The sequence below is a fragment of the Ischnura elegans genome, chromosome 3 (genome assembly GCF_921293095.1).
Source record: "Ischnura elegans chromosome 3, ioIscEleg1.1, whole genome shotgun sequence".
Lineage (NCBI taxonomy): Eukaryota > Metazoa > Arthropoda > Insecta > Odonata > Coenagrionidae > Ischnura > Ischnura elegans.
Genome location: NC_060248.1, coordinates 18832177 through 18856454, shown reverse-complemented (window position 1 = coordinate 18856454; position 24278 = coordinate 18832177). Strand labels below are relative to the sequence as shown.

At 41.4% G+C, this 24278-nt stretch overlaps 1 protein-coding gene across 5 annotated transcripts in view; it reads left to right on the top strand.

The window, feature by feature from the left end:
• LOC124155500 (unconventional myosin-XVIIIa) overlaps window positions 1-24278 on the top strand; it is a 730850-nt gene that overhangs the window by 292325 nt on the left and 414247 nt on the right. The window contains exon 1 of one of the 5 annotated variants that reach the window (XM_046529365.1): window positions 5526-5651. The exons of the other annotated variants lie outside the window; for them this stretch is intronic. Within the exon in view, the coding sequence (XP_046385321.1) occupies window positions 5634-5651 (18 nt within the window). The 5' untranslated portion in view covers window positions 5526-5633. Of the gene's footprint in view, window positions 1-5525; window positions 5652-24278 lie in introns of those variants that run through there. 5 annotated transcript variants of the gene reach the window in all.

Here is a 24278-nt window from a genome sequence, read left to right as displayed (position 1 = left end):
GTTTCGTTTTTACCAAGAACATTATGAAGTGATAATGTTGGCTGATACCAGAACTTGATAATGTTGTTGGTGACCACGAAAAGCGTCGTGTTAAAATAAAACCCAGTGGAAATATAGCAATGACTAATTTTATACTGTTGAGGAAACAAGTTAGCAGTCCGGTGGAGGGTTGTGTAAATACTGTACTTGTGACTTAATTCATAATTGTCCATAATGTTTTTGTGTTTATTAATCGAAAATATTATAAATACCTACTTCTGGGCTGTCAATTTATTTCCTCGGAAAAAAGTGAACTACTAAGGCCAGTAACGTTGTTCATCGCACTGAATCAGTACGTGGGGTACACCCTATCAACTATTTCTACGGCTCAAATGATCCGCGATGGCTTTAACCAAGAAATAATTATGATCTCCATTTCCGGGCATACCGGCGTGGTCCTTTCCTCTATTCTTCCCGTCCTGCCCTTACAAGTGGTGTGGCTTTTGGTGCGACGGCTCTCGTCGGTACGCAGAACCATGGCCGTCACCGTATTTCTCATTGCAAGGCTTTCCTCTCCCCAATTCTCCGTTATTCAACTGCCATGAAAGGGTCGGACGACCCTGCACTTCTCTAAAAGTTCGGTAAAATATCCTAACCGGGTTTCCTTCCAAAAACAGCTTCCGAACTTAATTTGGACGGCGGGAGGCTGACCTTCACTGGTCTCCACCCCTCTATGACAGAAAGAATTTATAAATGGGCTGTCCCTTGCTTAAAATAACAACAGCGGCTCTTATTTCTTTCTTTAAGTTCTCTCATGCTCCGAAAGTCTTGCGAGATATTTCCTCCCCCGCTCGGAGACAGGAGGTTCACGGTAGTCCTTGGGGGAGCAATCAATTTGGATTTGACACCGCAATGAAACGGAGGGTTATTTATCTTCATCAAATTTTCTCTCGTCTGTCCTGATCGTCATTCTCCTAATTGGATCGCGTTTGCTGGCCATTAGCCGTTTGAGAAACGGATACATGTACTCTCCTTGGGCAATTGCATTTGTCCTCTGTGTCCTTCTGTAATTGAGGTGGGAATGCGGCCAGGCCTTCTCGTTAATGATGTTGGTACATGATAGTTTTAGTATCATTTCGGTCTAATTCAAGTGGAGACCTCAACGACCGGTAGTTTCTTATTGTTTTACCGGCAGCATATTATTTTCTCAGTAAGTCTTTTGGTCTTCCTTTGCTAATAAAACGTCATTGGAGGAAAGAATTTTTCGGGCACTTGTAATCGTTGAGCCGTTTGAGCGTTTTATATCTCATGCTGCCACTTAATTGGCTTTTGGTGGACACGGATGTTAATGACGCTGTTGGTTAGGTTGATGCAACTCCGACAAATATGCGACGAGTGCTCTTGCGGTTATTATTTCGTAATTTCCATAAAGATAATTACTCCGTGGCTACCATAGTGATTGACAGAAATTTGGCAGTTGTCCTTCTTGTTCATTGCTCTTATATTTTTTATAATAAAATTGCTTTTGTTTATGCCAACCTTCCTCAATATTTATTGTATCATTGAATAGTGAATGCATTAGTAATTAATCAAGCATCTTATCATTGCTACCCATTGCCCAGCAAGCAACGGTTTGGGAAAGTGATTGTCTAGATGATAAATTTGATGAATATTCTTGGTGACCTGGCGGAGTTTTTTCGCTGTTGACTCGACTGAGTTGCTTGAAAATGGCTTTATTACCCTCCGCCTAATTTGTTACTCTGTTTCAAAGGCTTGAAGATACCTGTTCATGATTTTATTTTCATCTTCAGCACATGTGGTTGTGATATTACATTGTTTAATGCATAGCGGAGAATCAACCGTTTGTGCAAATCTGATTTTTTATATGAGGTTTTATAATGTCTTCTTCGTCTTCCATTTTGTTGGATTTTTAATTCGTTCATTTCAATTTCAAGTGAATTTATTTGCAAGTAATCATCGCATGAGTTTTTGTTAAATGGTAGCTCTTTCGTATCGTTAGGTTTGCTATGTAAAATACTTCCAACTCTTTTCGCGGCTTTTGATCTTACCTGATATTTTATTTTCTGTACAATGGGGGTGGATAGTATACTGTTGATTAGAAAAAGGAGGCTTTATACGTGATCATTTCGTAGAATTGGCAATTGTTTACCTGATTTCGCATATTTTCTTACATTTTCGTTTGGAAATATTTCCCGTTACAAAGCCTGTTTTACCTCTTGAGGGTGATGATAATATGCTACCGTTTCCAGTAGCATTGTCGTATCCATAACTGTAGAAAACTGGCATCCGATATTATGGACGGAGATAAATTGTTGCGCTCTCGAGAAAAACTGGTTCTGTATGAAATTTATCCGATTTTTTTTGCAAGCCGCGGGGGTCTGGGTAAATTTTTGGTCACCCTTGGAGAGGACTCTCATGAATACGTCACAACTGTGAAAACGACCAGTCTTTGCGTCGCTATCTGTTATCGGACGCAAAAATTGCATGCTTTTTGCTTGAGTTCGATAAAAAATATTTTATTTTGGAATAGGCTTGGAAAATATTGCATTTTATTTCGAATGATTTAATTAGTAACTGTAAGGTTGTCATAGTCAAGCTTTTTTTATCTCTTGAAAAAATGTTCCGAGCAAACTTTTATACCCGAAAAATTACCTGTTTTAAAAGTATGCCAGTGATATCGTTTCCAGTTATTTTATCGTTTTTTTAACGGAAAGAAGCTGACTTCCAATATCATAAACGGCAGCGCGCTCTAAAAAACTGGTTTTTTCCTTAACTCGATCGTTTTTATGAACCGCTGAAGAAAGTATTTTTTGTTAACTAATACGGGACGTATATAATCTCCTTAACCTTTGAAGAGGACTCAGCGGCAACAACTTCAAATGGACTTGAAAATATCACATTTTATTTTGTATGCTTTTATTGTCATGTCTCTTTGTTGCCCCTAGTGGCTCCTACCTAGGTCAAGGGTGATTGTGATCATCCGACGTTGCTATTCGTTAGATTCCACTACTGTAAAGGCCTTAAATGCGCTATTTTCTTGGCGGTGAAGATTAATAAAGTAATTTCATAGTGATAATCGTGCAAATGATACCGTTTTTATTGCCGTCATCATAACGACGCTGGAAGGAAAGAAATTGGCATCCAATATTATAAACATAAACCAGTAGCGCTCGAAAAAAAACTCGTTCTTGACTACATTTCACCGGTTTTTTCGTAAATCGCAGGAAAAAACATTTTTTATGAAAACTCGTGGCTGACGCTCTTAAAAAAAATAAACTCACGCCTTTGAGGAAACTCTGCGACGTCCGTTTGAATTGGACGTGAAAATATTGCTCGGCGATTACAAATTTAAACGATTCAAGAATGGAGAGGCGGGGAGGAAGCATTTTAACTTTTCCTCGCTGCCGCGGCGATGAGGCGAGAGAGACTGTCGAAGGATGTGGAGGGGGGAGTTGAGGATGGCGGGGGGGGGGGGGGGGGGCGTGGTTTGCGAGGAGGGGAGCGGGAGGTTGGGAGGACGAGAGTGAGAGTAAGCCAGGCGACTCCAGTCAGTGCGTGCTCAGACGCGGAACGGCAAGGAAGTGCCGCTGGTTCGTGCGTTGGTTTTTGACAGTTGACGAAGAGAAGACATCCCCTCCCCGTGCACCCGAAACGTTAGGACCGTGAGATAGAGCTCCTTCTGAAGCTAAGGAGTCGACTAGTATCTGCTCGTGTTATCCCCCGGTGCTAAGGAACTTGCTTCCTACCAACTCGTTTTTACCGTCGCTATCAATTTGATTTTCCCGCTGTCAAGAGTGCTCTCATATTGGCCTAAGTAGCTGACCTCTCCCTGTTGGTTTCTCCGTTCATCATTTGTCAATAAGTCTATCGGCAGTTGGTGCTTCCTGGCTTGGTAAAGTGTGTCGTCGTCTTGTTTATTTTTTCCGTCCCTTTTTCTCCGCCGGAGACTGTGGAAGTTGATGTTTGGCGCTGAATTTCGAAGTGGTTGTGAATAGGCTGGTGTAACCTGCCTCTCTGAAAGTGTTAATTTTTTCCCGTTCCGGAGGTTTCGAACGAAAGTCGCATACGTAAGTGGGTGTTGGTCCATAGAAAACACCTAGTGACACCATCATGTGCTAGTGTCTTTGCTAATTCCTTTCCATTGTTAGTCCTGAGATATAAACCATTTTGAATTTTCTTCCGTCACGGATTGTGAATCTTATTTTTTAATAACTTTATGCTTGAATTTACTAGAGGGAAACGGAAAGTGCATCGACGAGCCTTTAGGGTTCGATATTTTTGTGCCTTATCGTGAACTCGTTGTGATTTTCATAACCCTTTAATCTTGGAACACCCATACATATTCACACAATAGTTCTTCGTTCTGTCTTTATTTAAATAACCGTGAACTCAGTGACTTATGTCCTGCTGCATCCTGCACATTACACTTCCCAATCCGCAATTTTAATTTCCTGCGAAAGCCGCAGAGTGTTCCGTGACTGTTCTTCAAATCCAACCTGAGAAGGACATAAATGGCATCTGGATCTGAGTGGTGACGGAGAACAAATCAGCGCGGATATCTTCGAGGAATCTGATTCACTCATACCTTCCGGAGAAATCTATTTGCCTTGTAATTTTTTGGCCAACTCAGAAGCAATCTAATTAAGTGCCACTCTTGCGGCAGGCAAGTTTTTTTTCCGCGGTATGCCATTCGCGTGAAAACCAGAGGACTACCGCGAAGCAGCGAAGCGAGTTATTCCGTGAAGATGGGTGTGCACGGGGAGACAGCGCGGCGACTCTGAGCCGTCTCGACAAGGAGGGAGAGAATCTGTAGAGAGCGTTGGTCAATTGGAGCATCTGGAACCAGCAGCGCTTCACCAGAAGGCGAAGAGGACTAGCGAAGTGCGCGATAGGTTGAAAGGGAAGGAGGGAGGGTTTAATCTATTCGACACTTGTTCAGCTCGGGGGGCAACCCTCCGGTCTGCAGAGGAGACTTCACCACGGCCTCCAAAATGATGCAGATGATGCTGGGGGCGTTCGAGAACTCCCTGCGGGGAGGAGACGACCCCGCGTCCCCGGTGCTCAACGGCTCGCCTCGCGCCAGCCGCGACGCCCTGCACCGCGGGTGCTGCGGCGAGGCCCACGGGTGCGGCACGCGGCGCTCCAAGGCGTTGCCCTCGTGGCCCAAACACGGCAAGGGTAAGCCGGCTGGGGAGGGCAGCGACGGGTGCTGCGCGTGGGAGGAAGCGGCCAGCGAGACGGACAGCGGTCAGGAGTCGCTCACCTCGCCGCCCGCATCCGCCGCATCCACCAGCATCGTGGAGCGGCTCTACGGCACCCCCACGCTCGCCTCGGCGGCCAAGACGCGGGCCGGAGGGGCGCAGGAGGAGGCCGGCGGGGCGCAGGACGGGTCGGTGGCGAACGAGGAGGAGGAGGGAGGCGGGGTGGGGCTGCGGAGGCGGTGCTGGAGGCGGTCGTCGCTGGGGGCGGGCGGGCGGCGCAAGGTGGAGGCGGGGGGCGTGGGAGGAAGCTTCCGGGGGCGGAAGGAGAGCGGCCCGCGAGGGTTCGGCGCCAAGAAGGCCTCCGGGGGGCGGAAGAGCGTGGGAAAGGGGCTGGAGGCCCCCGCCGACGCCGGACTCAAGGACTTCGCGGACATGGTGCGCGTGGATTGGGTGAGTCAGTCCCCAACCTCGAATGCAATCATACACTCATCACCCACAGAAAGCGAAATCCCCTCGTTGGAAATAACATAACTGAAAGTAGGCTTCCGTGTGAAAAAAATTGGAAAAAATCAGTCGCTGCATAGGAGAAAAACTTTCCACGCATAAAAGTAAAATTTTCGCTGCAAATCATGGTAATAGCGGTGAACAGCAGGCTTCTGTTAAATAAAAAATAGAATGATTAAAAAAAAGAAGTGCCCCATCCGATCCTGGGACAGTGTCATTGCAGTCGATCACCATACCCACTGGCTTACTGATCACTATTGCCAGATCTTATTCGTGAATACATTTAACCTGTAAATGTTTAAATTTGTTTATTGTTTAAACTATTTTTATGTATTTGTCGGACATCTCCCGATGGTCTATAACTCTAAGTTTCATTGAATTCCGAGAAACTTTTTCGTTCACTCCCCTTGTGAGATGGTTGTTGGCAGTGACGTTTTCGGAGTCATAGGTGAGCATTGTAAACTTCATCTATTGCATACATACACCCTAAGAAACTGAAAGTGTGAGATCCAATTTAATGGAGATGAAATCTCTGATAATATTTCTATTATATGAGATTAGATTTTGTAATGATATGGTTACACTCCAGATTAAATTGGGAGAAAAGTTAACGGCAGACACTATATGAGGTTATAAGTTTCATAGTTTTCAATTTGGTTGGTTCCTTCAATCTCTTCCCAACCCCACGAGGAAACATTTTATCTCTTTTTTTCCATTTTTTATCCAATAGTAATACAACGTTATAATCTACTAATTCCACAATACCTACTCGTATGATAACAGTCGTGATACTGCGATTTTCTTCAATATTGAATTCAATTGGCTACTAACTGTAGGATCGCCTTGACGCCAAGTCTTTAGAGCGTGTATTTATATTCAAGAAAGCCTAAATTTATAATCAAAATAAATTCTTTCTATGTTTTATGAAGGTAAACAGAGGGCGCGAAGCTCGTTTTTCCATATTGGTGTGCTGTTCCCGAGCGCTCTTGGAAACATGTTATTATTTAAGTAGTTAAACACACTATTCCTTACGCAGCAAGGATGAAAATCGCGGTAAAAAAAATATTTAGCTACGCCAGAATTTTACCTTTGATCTTCTAACTACCGGAGATTTGGATATCAGCCTTCCTATTCAGGTCAAACCAGTTGATTTTCCACGGGGAATTTTTTTCCTGGTGAATACAATCAAGTTGCAGTTGCTTCATTAGAACAATCAAAGAATCCATTTGGCACCTATGCAAAGGGATACAATAAGTTCTAATGTAAGAAATATTTTTATTGATAAAAAAGGTGATGAATGATGGTGTTGGTCCATGAATCGTGATAATTTTATTTTTAAATATTTTTTTCCGAAAAGAGTTTACGTAATATCAGTGCACGGATGAAGAATTCGTCGTTAGGGGTGAGAGGGAAAATAATTGGAAGGTTTGGCCTGCGGAATGTCCGCCAAAATTGTACCTTGTTATGCTTTCATTAGAAGGGAAAATACAAGTGTATTTGATGTAATTTATCAATCTCTTACTTTTTAAACGCTTTATTCCATGCATTTATTTTTTCGTCTGAAAGCTTTTCATGTGTCACGTGGAGGCACGAAATGTTTCTTCCTGTTCAGCAATAAGAAAAAACTTGCTTTGACGCTGAAGTATTTCTGACTCAAAGCAATCACTTTTATGGGAGATGTCAATCAGGGGTTAAATTTTATTTTTAATTTTATGACTTTCACCCATCTCGATTTGATTGGTGATTTGAGGGATTTGTTTCGTTGATTGGAGTGCCTTTCACCTCGGAAAATCCCTTTCCCTCCGCGCAATGAAAGATGTGTTTAGCGTCAGTGTTTAAATGATCGCTTGAGTAGATGAAGGGAGTGTTCCCTAGGGATATTATTTTCTACCGCATACACAGCAAGATGTGCAAGCAGAAACATTGAACCTATTTTCTGCTGTCTTGTGCTGTAAACTCAGAATTAATTTTACTTGGAAAAATTAATGCTATGAATTCATTCCAAATTATTACCGATTCTTCGTCTATGCTGCCACCGATTTAAAAAAATCTTGATTTCTTAGTCCCACATGTGAATCAACTTTTGGAGGAATTCCTTGCCACATGCATTTATGAGGTATCTGTGGCCACTTCACAAATATACTTTTACGAAATCACTTAGCATTCCTGAAAAGAGTGATCTAACCAGCAACAGCATTTCTGTTATGCATCCTTCGAGTATCTTGAGAAAAGACGTAATATTTCTCGACCTGTACTGACACAACTAGGTGTTGTTTCTTCCTACGTGTAAGCGGCTTGGATAGAAGCGCTATTCATTGTCTCAATTGTCAGAATATTTATATGCATTTGCAGCTGTTAAAATTAGGACTCGTTTTTGATACCGGCTCTATGTCAGGAATCGAAGAGACAAATCGACTCGTAGCTGAAAAATACCATTGATTTAGTCATGAAATATTTGATATTTATGAGATAATTCAATCAATCGTATGTGTCTATAATTTATATCGTGTTATTATAATGTGTGGCTAGTAATAATATTATTACACTGTACTAATAACTGTAATACTAATATTATTATAATGTTCAGCTGCCTTTATTTTGTCTTGAAGACATATTTTTCGAAGTGAGTCTTGAGTCTATAAATGTTAAAGAGATGAATTATTTACGCCAAATTTAAGAGCATGGTACTGCCGGCTTAAGTTTATGATCTACACGCCTGATTGTAATGGCAGCTGTCACAAACGTCATTACTGTGCTGGGATCTCTAAATCGCCTCGGCTGTGGCCTTCGGCTTCTCAGCGTGAAATTTTAGTACCGCATATTTCATTTTTGTCTATTTGTTCCTCTTGCTGATTATTCACCATCGCCACTGCCACTTTTCGCTCGTATTTACGAAGATAGTTCTCTCAGGAACCTTAGATAGAGTTTCCTGACATAACGATCTCTAAGCTATCATTTTATGCACTTACACGGAGACCATAAAATTTTATATTCTGTCACTCGTAAAATCTCTGTGGATTATGAGTTTCTTGTATTCTCGAGCTCTTCCGATTTGTAATTTTTTTCTTCCAGCTCCCATTGATGATTTTGATAGCCGTCATTTTGTAGCGATTCTTATCTCTTGGGTCCTTTCCCATTTCTCCCGAAGGATTCGGCGCGGCGAGAACTTGTTCTCTTGGATGAATAATTTTGGGAGGACGGATAAAATCTTGGGAGGCGCCGAAGTCATTGGCTTCGAACCCCCCTTTGCCCGATCATCTTACTCTTCAACTGTTGATTGTTACTGCCGAAGGGAAAACAACGCCTGTTTTTATTTACTCTCGCGGTGCATTGCGTTTGTATGCATATTGAATTGCTGCCTTAGATGTAATGAAGAAAGAAACGGGTGCAGATTTTGAGTTTAAAAAGTTTTTTACTGGGCTCGACTCCGGAAAAAGTAGAAGTTTGCAATTAGAAATTGATATTAGAAGTAATGCATTTCCTATTTATTTTACTCTCTCAATGAATCAGTCATGAGGAAAGAAAAAGGATTTATGTAGGTTAAATGAGGTTCGTTTTCGGAAGAAGTTGAGGTCTGTAGCAGAATCTACTATAGGTTTTTATTTACTCTGCATTTTCTGCTATGTTTAAATGGATGGGGATAGAGGTCCGTGTCGGCCAAGTTCGATCGATTAGCACGGCGCTCTACACACCACTTCACATTTCGGAATCAAAGCGAAACGAGTCAAAAAGTTTCTACATCTACGAGGTACCGTGCAAGCCTCCACCAGGGTGTGTGGCACGATGAAGAAATTATGGCACATGAGTAAAACGCAAATAAGCGCAAAATTACAGCGGAGAGGTTTACGGAATATGCCCCGTGCGTGTCCATCTTTGTAGACAGCAGTTTCGCCGGCACTGTCGCTGGCTTCTTCAGATCGAGGAATCAGATTCAGGTGTCTTCTTCTCATTTGTCCATGTAGGGCGGACACTTCTTCTGACACGCGTGGTGAATATCCCGTAAATCTGCACAGGCTGTATATTCGTCACACCGCGAAAGCCTGTCCACTCTAGTATTACTAACGACTACCTAGTTAGTTTTATTACCCGTAGGCCTGCTGAGAACAAATTTTTATAGCAATATTTGCTAATGCGTTTTTTGTTTAGGTTAAATGAAGACGTCAATTGTTGTTTGCTAACCCTGGTGTAATAGGCCTTATTGTGCTGTTTTCGGCTAATTAAGAGTCCAATTCTATGTTTGTGATGAATACATCTGCGCATGGGATGTTCTAGGATTCACTAGCGATTTCCAGGCACCTGCACCTGCTCTTATATCCTCCGCGTGCGGTCGTTTAATGAATGAACCTCATAGCTTCGGCGTGTCTGCCGTGCATCTCGGCCAATCCGTCACTCCCTCGAGTGTCCTCTGCTCAGTGCCGCCGTTGTTGCGTGCACCGCTAGTGGGCGTGCGGTAGCGGTCACGGCGCTCAATTTGGAGGCAGCGGCGGCCTGCCGTTAGAGGACACGCGTGCTCCCGCGACAGGAGATTTCAATGATTGATCGATACGAATGTTTTATTCACGAATTCGTTTCTGGCGGAAGGACTCGTAGAGATACATATTCTCTCTCGGTCACAAGTTAGTTTTCCATTGGAAATTCAGTGTAACTGTCTCTTATGAAGGAAGTATGAGGGATGAGAGGGGAAAAAGAGGGATCCATTTGAGGCTATTACTTCGCTTGTTTCCCTTTTTTGATTATTCGTTTGAAAAATCTTCCGTTCTTTTGCGTCGTTACCATCGAATGTATCTAAATATTTAGGATAATTCGCAGAATTAAAATATTTGCAGTTAAAAATTTAACGTCATTATCAATTGGAGATAAGGATAAATCAGATTTTTTAAAAGGCTTTTATGTTGAAACTGCAAATAGAAAAATGTTATCGGGAGAAATGTTATGAATTATGACTTTCTGTCAAGTCTTTACTCCACAAAATCTGTCAGCCTGCTACTAACTTTTCTCCTTCCCACTCGACAGGAAATTGATTAACCTGACTCTTACTCATGCTACCAATAGGCAAGGTGCAAACCAGGCGAAGATCGCAGTGGTCTTGAAGAATGTTAGTGGAATCCAGGGTTTGGCCCTTTTGATGAGGAAAAGCTCTCGTGTTGAAGGTGACCAATGAAACATACCGTTGATGACCTTGCTTTATGATCACGAGTATTATTTTACCCTACCATTTTACGAAAATCACGCGAAATTAACGACTTCTTTGCATGTTCATCATTTGGTGTAATTGCGAATCATAATTTTTGGAATTGATCACTGTTAGACTATCTATATATTGTAGTACGTTATACCTATGCTACTGGACAAGCTACTTTATTCCTCGAAATATAGTGTATTAGTGTCGCCAATTGATGGTGTTTGCACAGAGGAACCCTATTTTTTTTTGGTCGTTGAAGTTCGTTAGTTTAGTCCGCTTTAGATGTCATAATATAGACTCAGTCGAATCTACGATTGCTGCAATACAAGCACGTATTCTACTGCGGAATAATTTTCACAAAGCCCATGGGTGTGTAGCACAATGTCAAAAGTAGGAGTCTGGCTCTCTTCGTACAATATTTTTGTTTGAGTTTAACTACCCACAAAGAGTCCTAATATAGGTGCGCTACTATATCCTCTTTTTTCCACGACCGTTGCCTTGGACGTTCTCATTTTCTTTCCTTGTTAAACACGCATTTCAAGCTATTCTTACACGTCTTGTTGTCCCTTTACCGTGTCTTTTAAGTTTAGTCATACAATTCCTAGTAAAGCTGTAGGTTTAATCCCTCCGTAGTGTGTATCCTCTCACTTCACGTTCGTGGGAAATAAGGCCTTTGTGCACGGTGTCGTATTCACCTACAGTTTTATTCTTTTTTCAGCCCTAATCTTTTAATTTCCATAAATTTCCGCTCTCATTTAGTGCTCAGGATCCAGTTTTTCCGTTCCGTCAGTAGTTATTTCCTCAGTTTTACGTGACTCCCAGGCTCCGTAATTTAATAATCTCGTTTCCCAAGCGACCTAGTGCCGGCGAAACCTGCTGGTAACATTAGCTGCCATAAGCCTCATGCGTTCAGCTGGAGTGTTTGAATGTAATGATTGTCAGTTGCGAGGGCATGTTAGTTACGTAGTGAAATCTGAGAACGATCCATTACATGCTAAATAGTGCTTTAAGATCTCGTTTGCCGAGGCAATAATCAAATTTCGAGATAAAAAACTGAATTATGCATATTATCTGGTGCAGATGTGGCCTGTGAGTTTGAAGCCAGGTATTCTGTTTAAATATTCAACTTCAATGATTCCTCGTCGCGCATGAACATAAGTAAATGCTTTTAGATTTCTCCGCAACCCCATTAGGGGTCGTAAAACTTTATTTTCCGGTAATGCATTCAGAATGTGAATACTCTCAGTTAGAGTTGGTTTTCCTGCGCTGGGTGGCAAATAAACTTTTCATCGGTCCCTAAACCGGAAGATATCGTATCGAGATAAGGAGTGCCGGTGACCGTAATTTCATGCAATGGGCATTCGTAATCATTCAATTTTATGTTTGTGAATAAGATATTTCGCTTTCAAAGTATGATAATATAATTTATACCAATGATTACAGTCCTACAACTCGTTAGTGATTCACATTGGAGCTGAGCTGAAAGCTTGAGACGATTTCTTGACTAACTTTCGCATTTTTTGTGCACGTTACTCGCGAAGGAAATTGCGAAACAGTTATTTTTTAAGTTCATAGCAATGGATATCTGATCGCTAGCAATCTCAAGCTTCCAAAAACTTCCGCAAGCATCTCACAGAAAACATGAAATTTTCTCTACTTGCATCGGAATTCGCTTTCAGATTTGACTTGCGCAATAATTTGCTTATGTAAAGCCCGGTAAAATTTAGTTTCATGGAGTCAATCGAAGATCAATTGGTCCCCCTCTGATCACAAGTTGTTTGTGCGTGATTTTATGTAGGAAATTATGAAGATGTGAATTTGAGCTAGTGCCGTAACTAGGAATATGCTGTGGGGGTGGGGGGGGGGGGGGTGATATGGAATGGCCTGAAGTTGCTACCCCTTCCAGGCAACCGGGAAAAGTTTTGAAAATTGACATGCCTGGAAATACATTTTAAATCATTTTGGCACGAAACATTTACCTTTAAGCAGATGCAGTTATTATATGTGAAAACTAGACAATGTTTTAAACTATTTTTTATTTCTCTGAGACTTTGGGGGGGGGGATCTATCCCCTCATCCCCCACATAGTTACGCCACCGCTTCGTGCCTCATTTCACGATCGTATTATTTCTTTTTAACTCGTGTTTATTTATTTATCCAACTCTTTATTAAATATATCGTTTTTTTAATAATGGATATAACGCTATTTTTAGTGGTTTTCCTGATTTATGTTCCCCTTCACATTCTAAAGATATGTTCGTAAAAATTGAGTCTTATTTAGTTTTCTGAAACATTTTGTGCATTCTCGCTCTACGTTGATGATGTGTGTGTGTCTGCTGATATTTCCTATCAATGAGTTGTCGTGGTAGTTAGGTTTTCATCGTCATAAAATAACAATCTTACTTCCTATAGGTGATCTGTCAGTTTACGTCCTATTTAACTTGTGGATTTTAGTGGTCATTTACATTTTTTACTTGTGGCTCCTCGATGTATAATTCCGTAATTTGTTGTTTTCGGTCAACTTGGAAATGAAAAAAACACTTAAAAATATTAATATATCGTATCGAAGCCGGTCGTAGGATTCTAAAACATTCCCAAATACTTGATGATTGAATTGTGTTCTGATTTTCTCCAGCAATTCTTGCTGGTACCCTGGGGAACTTGTGACACTGCGCTTAACTTTGCGAGATTCATTGACCAAGGACTCTGCATAGCCGTTTCACTCGCGGAAGCTGTACCGGGCTGAGATTTCTTTTTATTTTCCGCTACCCCCTGTGGATTTCTTCGACATTGGCCTATCACTGCTGTCCACAGGAAGAAAAACCAGCTTTCCCATGGCTCTTCTTCGAACCGAAAAATTTCCCGGTGTTTCCCAGTGGTGGGAAGAGCCTTGGAGTGATCGAGAGACGGATGACCACATCGCGAAGACAGACCGACCTCGCTGCCCGAAATTCCTCCCTCCCCTGACCACCCCACCCACCCACCCCTCCCCTCTCCCCCTCCACCCCTCGGCCTCCTTTCAACCCCCTCGGCAATCCCCAGCGATCAAGGCAGACTCTCCGACGCCAACAACATTTGAATAACTTCTCGGAATCGGTCCCGTAGTTTCTTTTCCCTCCGACCGCGTCGCCTCCGGCGCACCCACCTGCACCACCCGCTCCACATTCGTCTCTTTTTTTCCGCACTCTAATTTTCCGTCCGTGCCGCATTACAGATTGCCCATCCTATTTTTTTTCTCAACTTCTCTCCTTTTTCCTCCGTTCGTCCATTGGTGAGGCTTTGTATTGCGAAATCAATCAGCTGTGGCTCCAGGAATTAGTTACCCGTGCACCTGTGCACAGCGGGGCGTGGCCGAGGTATTAACGCGGTATTATTTGAATAATTTAACTCGTCCGCAAATGGTTGGGTTTTTCAAACAGTTATGCGAATTACGTTTCCACATCGGATACGCAGTTGCGATTGAATTTTTTTGCGTCGCCCGGCCCATATGGGCTGTTGAAGTTTTTTTTTCACCTATTCAGTCATGTTATTCATGATAAATTCAGTGTGTATTTTTTCCGGCCATCTCAATCTCCCGTTTCTCTATCGGAGAGAATGCGGTGAAATCAACTTATCATTTAATTTGGTCAGCGAATTGAATAGGAGGAAGAGCCTTGTTAGATACGATAGTTTCAGATGGATAGACCAAATTTAAATTTTTGCTAATTATATGAGAAAATAGATGTAGATATCGTCTAGTAGAAGTCACCGTGTGTTAAATTGCGTTGAAATTTTTAGCAAATCGGTATGGGAACCAAAGCAGTGAGAGTAAAAAACAATGTGAACCATTTTTAAACCAGACTCAGTACAATATCAATTTATACAAGTTATCGTTCTTTTATTGATTTTTATTTGGTGCAAAATTTTTTCCTTGTCCTTGATTCTACATTTCTTAGGTTTTTCTTACCCTACTGGTTTCAATCTTATTCACACCGTCGAGTGCATTTCTCATACTTTAAATCTCTTTCCTTTATCTCACTCAGTGTAATTACGCTGCAAATTTGTGTGGAAGTTATTACTAATAAAAAAAAACATTTCATTCGTAAGCTTAGTGGTTTTCAATGTGGTTCAAAAACCATAGAAATTGCGGATGTACTCGCTATTAATACGCTATATTAAGATTCTTTCGTGGATAAAAGAGCGTTTAGGAATTACCAGAGAAGGGAGGAAACTGGGAGACTGTGGTCAACCAGTCTTCGAATTGCACTCATTGATTTCACTCCAGGACGTTGGTGCAGAGATAAGTGATGTAAACACCGCGTAGGTAAATACGGTGAAATTAGGGTACTGTCTCGCCCTAAATTTGTTCCTCACTTTGGAGAGGGTTGCTATTCATCCCCTTTCATAGCGATTAGTTTTTTTTTCCCTCCACGTTAATCTCTGTTATTAGCTGACATGACTTGAGCTCGAGTCATGCCCATTAATTGGCATCAAATTGAAAAGCTCTTGTATTTTCTCCAGTTTTTCTGCTGATGGTTTTTCAAAGCTGGGAATGGGGATGAAAGCTTCCGAAGTTTTTATCCAATTAGGCATGGTTAAGGCGGAGGAATCAGGTCAATTATCTTTCTGCGTAATTCCTGCCTGGGAAATGCTTTTAATACGCGTGCATAAGCTGGCATGAATATTTTTTTCTCCTGTTTGCGCTCATAGCCTTTATGTTTAAGTCGACATTGTGGGTGCTTTATATTTGAACATGCATGTGGCATTCTTGCTGATTCTTACTGCCTTCGACTTCTTATCTAAGTCCCTGCTTCAGGCTGAGAAAAATATGAACAAACATACTTTTGAATGTCACGGCCAGTCACAATGATAATAAATGCGATATTTTAGTCGCTATGCCAACTAAAATTTAAAGCCTTAATGTGATATGGTTGGTTATATTGGACGTTTAACGGCCTCAGAGTCTTATCAAATGACATTTTTGCTATCGCAATGAGGAAAAAAATAAAAACTGACGTAAAGGTTGAATTTAAAAAAAATATTACAGACAATTGTACGCCGACTTGTTGATTTTAATTACCGGTCGAAGTCATTACTTCGTGAGCATGCTTTCGTGAAAAAGGCATTTATTCCGTACGTATTTTTCTTTTATCGGGTTCGTTATATTTGTTGTGATTGTTTTTATTTTTTCATCGGCATTTATTGCGATGTAAAATTGCTCCAAATACGCAAAGCCTTTACGAAACTCTAAGGTGTGAATGATATGTTTTATCCTCGGAAATATTGATCTATCAAACGTTTTATGGAGCTTATGAATATTGAAGAAATTCTGATTTTTCAATTCATCTATTCTGTTTTTGCATACTCCGCTTGGATCATAAATATTTTTTTCGTAGATTGAGCAGGGTCTCCGTCGCTTAATCGGCAATTCTGCTATTAATTCACGGCGCCACGTGGATTTAGTCTCTTTCTTCGTTATCTGAAGGCCTCTTTTAACTGTTTGGGACGCGTGGATGCCCCAGTATGCTAATTAAAGTGATAACCTACTGACCACTTCACCTGAAAGCGCTACTGCCTGAAATTCAGCGCCTGGACGTGAAATCGTAATTTTCACTTTAGAGGCGAGCAGACTAAGAATGAACCCTTAATTGATGAAAACTATGCTCGCTTCAATTGGAGGAGCAATAAAAGATGAGAGTTTCTCGTTCTGAAGGACGCGGTCATCGTTAAGGAGGTCCAATCGATGTCTTTCCACCTCCTCCATGTGGCTCCTCTTTTAACGACTATGCTGGACCACGTCTCTGTCGATGGTTTTCCCGTCTCCTACTCCGCCTTCGAGATTTCCGACTAGCTGGTGGTTAATTATTTGGTATTGATTACACTTTTCCTCGAATATATTTTTTATACTGTTTATGCTCGCGTGGCGGGCTTGGAGAATGAGTTTCCGTGAAATTGCCTGTGGAGTCTGCGAATTGAGGGAACTGGGGATCCACGCTTGGACGGAAAAGGGGGTAACAAAGGAAAAACGACTCTTAGAGTTTTTATGTCGTTTTTTTTCGTCGCTAAGTGCAAGTAGTAAGTAAACAAGTCTAATGATATGAGTGAGAAATGTAGCCAAGTCTTGGTTATGTGGTACTCTGTTTCAATGAATTGGTTCTCTCTTAGCATTCTTCTTTGGAATGAATCAAAGTTTTAGATAGCCGTATTGTGTTTGTTAAATAATGTAAATAATTACAAAAACACGTTAAAACGAAACGAATGAAACGCAATAATGAGCAAATCACGTGTCTTTCGTGTATCCGGTAAGGTGATCGTAAGAAAAGCAATATTCTTCCTTTACCTTAAGTAATTGAGTGTTACAGTCAGAGTTAGAATTGTTGGCAACTCTTGGATTTTTAGTAATATGCGTCAGAGAATTTATTCCCTATTAAATCAATGCATTCATCGTTATGTTGGATTAAGTGTTTAGGCATTCATGTGATAGGCCATCATTTTGCTTCTATATTCTTACGTTGCTTGAGTAGCTTTCACCGTTGCTGGCCAAGTATAAGTTCGAGAATGTCGGCACTCCAAAAGTAACTTAAGGAAGACAGAGGAGGACCTGAGGAGGGAGTTGGGGGAAGCGCAGGCAAATCCGGGTGAGCGGGCCATTTCTTTAGCGCCGCAGGTGTTTTTCGGAATTCGAAGTATTTCGATATCTCAGGTCCTGACGAATATACATTAATCCGTGACGCTGAGCTTCAAGATAAAAATGACATCATTGGAATGGAATGGGGTTGAGAAAGTTCCTTCTCCGCGGATGAACTTCTTGATAAAATAAGAAAATAATTCGAAAACTCCTGATTTATGTTGGTATTGGTTCATTCACATTCAGTAATAAGGGCTGGAGCGACTCAAAATAATAATATCTTCGCTGAAGTCAGTTTTAGAAATCCTATCACTTCACTGTTGCATTTAAGTCTATACCTCGCTATTTTAGTCATGCTCAGGAACAGTGGTCTCTCAGGAAAGAAATTATTTGATTTTATGCTAACCATCGGCCATTTCATCTTCATATTGAATGGCATTTGTTTTATATGCAAATAACCAACCTTCCAAAATTATTCAAATTAATCCATGAGAGGAAAACTGGAGAGTGCGTGGGAAGTTTGGCAAGACATTTTGCGTTATATTTTTTGCAATTCAACTATTTTAGTTTTTGAATGCTAGTCAGTGGAAAGCCTGATCAGGAGTGCAGCGCTTTATGTTGCGGAAAAACTGGACGCTTAAGAAAGTGGACGAAAAAATACTGGAGGCGTTTGAGATGTGGTTTTGGAGGAGAATGGGGAGGGTGAAATGGACCGAAAGGAGGAGAAACGACAAAGTGCTGGAGATGGTGGGTGAGGATAGATAGCTTTTAGATTAGATATGCAGGAGGGATAAGTTATGGATACGATATGAAGAGGAGATTTCATTGATGAGGAGATTAAGGGAGGGGATACTGACAGAAAACGTCTCAAGTACTCCATGTAAATCTTCCTCGATCGGTAGAAATCCTATTAATAATATTTCATGCTTCTAATGGGCTTCTTCATCGATTTATTTATCTTGTCGATTGTGATGGCATTTGAGAAATGGCGAGATACTCTTGCACACAAGTCAATGAAGTCACGAGCTTGTGCCTAGCAGTTGCCTCTTCCAAAAGTACTTGGATCGGATTCGCGTGGTTCGTAGCTTTTTACTCTCTTTTCCGCGATTTCGTCCCGCAACGAAAGGGTCACCATGGCCAGGTTAATGATCCAGAAACCTAATGATGTCACCATCTCATAGAAAGTGGGCGGCAACTTGTGTAATTTCTTAATTTAAACTTATGGAGGCAGGCTGAGGAAGACTATTTTCTTCGTGTCGTTACTATCTTTCCCTTAAATGCATCGATATATTTAAATATCTGATCAATATTTTAGGGCCGAGTGAACGACCCCAGTGTACTTTCTCCCTCGCGTTGCCATCTTGAATGTGCCTAAAGGGCCTAAATTCTTGTGCCATGAGCCTCGGTAAAATTATTTTTGGAAATTAGGTACCTAAGTAGCGTAGTGGTCTGCCATGTGTCTGGGTTTGTGGTTCTATTCCTGGTCCTTGGGAATTGTTTTTCTCATGGGAATTCATTTGATTTTTAAGCCCGAATTTCGTGGTTCGACTCCCCGTTCAGGAGATTTTTTTTCGTGCCAATTCGTGTGAATTTCGCTTCAGTTCATGCGGAAGGATTGAAATATTACATGTTACCGCCATGCGCGGATTTAGCGCAGATTTGAAGCTCTCACCCGGATGTGACTTAAAGCAAGTACTTTATCCCTCCTATTGCCGTCTTGGATCGGCCGCAAGGGCTTAAAATCTGCCACCATGAACCTCGGTACAAATTCCGTGGGAAATTAGGTAATTGGATGGAATAGTGATCTGCGCCGTGGCTCGGAAAGCCAACGGTCCTTAGTTAGATTACCTGTCCTGGACAATTTTTTTCTCGTGGAAATTCTTGTGAAACCGTTGAACGAGTTTTTCTGCAGGATAAAATGTTAAAAATACCAAGAGGGCTCATGAATCAAAATAACTGGACCCGGCCCGAATGGATGGAATGGATGGAATATAATGGATGTGCTTCTTGGAATTTCCTTGACCGTTTCCAGGAATTCAGTCGTGGCTTATCAATTTTCCTGTCGCCCCCATTCGCACCCTCGCTTTATACCGGTAGCTGCTCCTTACTCTCCCGCCAAAAGAGAACCCGGCTGACGGTGAAAGTGAGGCTCCTTCATTCGATGAAATTGAGACGGGGGAGGGGGAAGCTCGTTTGCAGCGCTGGCCACTGTCCACCGTAACGGGTTTTTCGGCCAATATAAAGGAAAAGGAGAGATCGGATGCAGTACCGTTAAAAAACGTGTACTCTTTAGTTTATATGCGATTTAATAAATAGCGAAAAAAATATGCGGAAAACCGGTTACCTCCTATTTTTTCTTTATTTATAATATTTTGCGTAAATAAACTAAGTGTTAGGATTAGAATAATACGTAGATCTATGAATTTATTTTTGTTGTTACAAAAAAGTATCTTCACCAAAGTGCTCTTGTGAAGTACAACTTTGATGTCTAGTAATTTTTGTAATTTGTTTGATAGTTTCATTTTACTTAAGCATCTTTTCTTCTAAAAATGGTCCTAGATCTTCGTTCGTAGTGGTATAAGTATTTCAGAGTAATTCACTAAGTGAATCTCGTGAGCTCCGGCAAATTTTCTACGTGAGTATGTTGGTATTTTTGTTGCTTTGTACAAAATTACTCTTATTAAATTCAGGCGTACAAAATCAGTAATTAGTTAGAGGCCCTAAATATTTATAGGTGGGGTTCTTTTGTCTGTGAATACAGTATGTAGTTCTATACTTTGTAGGGAAACGCATTGTTATGTTCCAGTTGATAGCAGTGCATTTAGCCTGTGATTTTTTTATGTCACGTTCCTCACCGATTTTTGGCTGCTCGCCCTCCATGCAATGCCGTCCTTTCCGGTGCATACGTTTTCTGCTGCACTCATGCGCTTCAGTCGGTTCCGGGATCTTGAAAGCTTCCTCTCCCCTTCAACCCTTCTTTTTCACTGAGATCCTCGGAGCGAAGCGGCCAGCCATAAATTTTACGCCGACGAAATGCGCTTTGGGTCCTAAGAGGGTTTGTGTTCTTCAAAGGAGAAGCCTTCACCGATCATGTTTGAAACGATGTTGCTCCTGTTCCACAAATAGCTGTGAGACGTTGTGGTCGAGCGATTCAAGTCGGAAGTCATGATGCCTTCGACGTTGGTTTTCTAGTTCTATGCTCTATTGCCCTTGCATTACTTACACTCTTGACTTATGCGATGCGTTTCACAACTTATGGGTTTCAGTTATTAACCATGTGAGGGGGTGAGAAACCAAGGGGTACGAGTGATTTATTTCTAAGCAGAGTTAGGTGCGGAAATTGATGGAAGATGTGTACAAAAACTTGGTGGCCTAGGGATACGAGTGAGTCTCTGTTCTGTTGTGACATCGAGTGGAAAATTAAATGCACTACTGAACATTTAGTCGATCTAAATTATTTTCTGTACCTAATTTCTGTAACTAACTCTGTTCCGAAAAAAAGTACCAGTTGGCTTCCCGCCCCCTCATATATAATGATCTTACTCTGAATTTTACGATGATTACCACTGCATATGTTTTTATGTGGAGACGAACATCGTAAATGGAATTGTCCTCCATTAGAATTGCTAGTGTCTTTCTTGATGCGTTAATGATGGCTATGAGCCGCTAGAGACTAGATATTTTCAGAGCGATACGGGGAACATCTTATAAGAAACGCACTATATTTCGAAGTCCGACAATAACGATGCATCAAGAGAGAGATTTTTCCGAGTGTATAGGTTTAGGAATTCGTTTTTCTCCCGAACAATCAAGGACTTGAATGAATGGTTGGCGGAACTTTGAATGGTGCATTTCCTTTTTTTGTTAGCGGCTAATATCCCAACACCCCCAGCTCACGCCTACCGAGGCTGCTTGTGGGGAAGTATATAGATGTGGATGATAATCTATCCTGTCTTATTAAAGAACAAAATAATAAAATATTACGTATAAAATCGTTTGTGCCCACCAAATTTGGAGTTTTTTTTGGTCAATTTTGATCGATTCTGTGATAAAGAATTGATTTTGATCACTCCATCACATTTAAGCTGGGAAAGTCAGGTTTGCGATTATAGTAATGTCTTAATAAACTATTTGATTCGTCGTTGCGCTACTGGGCTCCAAGTTTGAACCGACCAACATAGTATATCCACCATCTTTTTATTATTTTTAGACGTTATACTTCGATAATCTGTAGAACAATAATTGGAGAATTTATAGAGCAAAATCATACAACCTTTTGTCGCCTGAGGACCGCATGATCAAATCTTCATATTTACGAGGAACTATAGTTCATATTAGTAAACTACGAGGCATTTAAATCATCATCATTACAGCAATCCTAAATTGGTTTAATGCAACTCTCCAGTCTGCGATCCTATGCCCTAGCCTTTTCCGATTGGCATACGTTTACCCATATACATCCTTAATAACCTCTCCTCTGTAACTCATTTGGTGCCGTCCCTTGCCCTTCTTCCCGTCCATCGATTAGACGATGCCTTTCGACGATTTTTTTCATCGGGCCATCATGTCTCATGATGTAACCGAAGTTGTCCCTTCTTGCTCTTGGAGTATGTAGAAGACCTCTTTTCTCGAACTGTTCTTAGCACTTCCTTCTTAATTACTCGTCCGATACATTTTGTCTTCATCGCCCTTAGATAGAACAACATTTCTTCGCTCCCATACTCCAATTGTAGCGTCTAATAAATTATTCCCTTACTTATGTGTTTCTATACTCAGTTGTAAATAGAATCCTCTTTTTCTAGAATTCCCTCATCCCTTCTATTCCACCATCTCTTTCTCCCCTCTACCATGGCTGGTTAATCGGATTCCTAAGACACAACTCTTTCACTTTTTCAAGCTTTTGTTTTCCTGGTTTAATATTTTTCCTTGTGTCTTTTATTTAGAAGGCCTCTTTTCTCCAAACTGTTCTTAGCACTTCCTTATTCTCGTTCGCTACATTTTGTATTCATCACCCTTTGGTAGCACCACATTTCTTACCACCACCACTAATCTTTTAAATCTTTATGATCAATGCACAATTTCTTAGTGAGCATTTTCATAATTCAACGTTCACAATGTGTAAATTGTTAATGGTTGTTTGTTTTGAGGTGGGCTTAAGCGCGGTTTGTCGACCCGTTGTGTAGATAATGGGCTTTGTACGCCTTGATGCATTAGTACTTGCTTACCTCCGCCTTATCAGATTTTTTTCAAGTCCATGTGGTTCCATCTGACAGCTTCTGAGGGCATTGTACGATGCCTCCACCACGTCTTTGCATTCGGCTGGCCGCGTGATTGAGTCTTCAGTGCAAGTTGTCAGCGGTCTCGTGTCCTCACCGTGGTCTACCAGTAACTTAAGGTGCTCATTATCGACCGCAGACCGAAAAGGGATGGGAAGAGCACCTTGAACACTTGTTCGTGGTATTGTTCGACCTTTGGCGGCGGTGTCTCCCGCCCATACTGCAGCAAACACCGCCTGAGACAACGCCACACTATTTTGAAGTTCTTTTAAAACTTGGTGGCCCATTAATGCGCAGAACTCCAGCAAGGGGAGGGTAAAAAACTTCGTTGGGGAGGCGAAACGCTTCGGATTGAGTGAGGCATATACCTTTAATGGAGCCAAGTTTCATGCTATAGTGACAATTATAACTTACATCCCCGTGTAGCGGTACTTCTCCAAATTAGACTCCCCCATGCCCAAAACCGACGTCCGCGTAAGGGTCACCGATTTTTATACGGACTGTATCTACGTCAGGCACGCTGCTAAGTGGAGGGCTTTGTTGCTTTAGGTCCTTCCCGCCGATATTTTCCCTTGTGGCTACCGTGGCTACTAACCTCGATACATAGGCTGAGAACACCAGTGGCCAAGGAGCATCTATATTCTGACACTCAATTTTTTTATGTAGGTAGTTACATTTTATAATGTCTGCCATCTGGTAATTTGCAATGAATTCACTTTCAGTATTTTGCAAATGAAATATATAGCTAACTTAATTAGATATGTTCTTTTCCGATTCGGGTGAATTTACTACATTATATCAGTATAGGCGACCCGCATACATCCCATGCACCCAGGAAGCCAACTCTGGCGACTTGCCTGATCTACGTATACGTTCTTTGCATAGTATGAGCAAACATTTTAAGTATTTAAAGGACTTTGAACATTTTTACTGAGCACCAATCCGTCGAATTGCTCTATTCTATTGAATTGAATAACCTATTATTATAATTCCCCGCTAAATTTAAAGTGCTGTAGCTTGCTGGTGACGATGAGCATTGTCAGTTAGGGCCCCCGCGCACTGGCAACTTTTTCAAAGCAACTATTTAGTTGCTTTGTGGAAGTTCAAATGAAACACACGAAATTGACTGCGGCCCCGCGCACGGGCGATTTTTTAGTTGCCGCAACTAAATAATTGCGTCCGGACCTATTCTGAGGGTGATTAAATTGTTGCCGGCAGGAATAGATCGCGTGGATGCTTACCCAACCCCGCGCACTGGCAACTTTTCAGTTGCTTGACGGCCCTTGTTCGGAGCGCATCTTGGAAAGTGTTTTGCTGGACGCGTTTTGCAAAGATCTCATAGTTTTTAAGTTTTGGGGTTACTTACGGTAATATTAATTACTGAACATGCTCTGGATTGTATTTGGAAGCCATATATTTACAAATTCACTTACTTGCATTATGTAAATAAACAACTACCTCAGAATGTTTTACTTACACAGTTACACCTTCCCTTCATTTGATTCCTT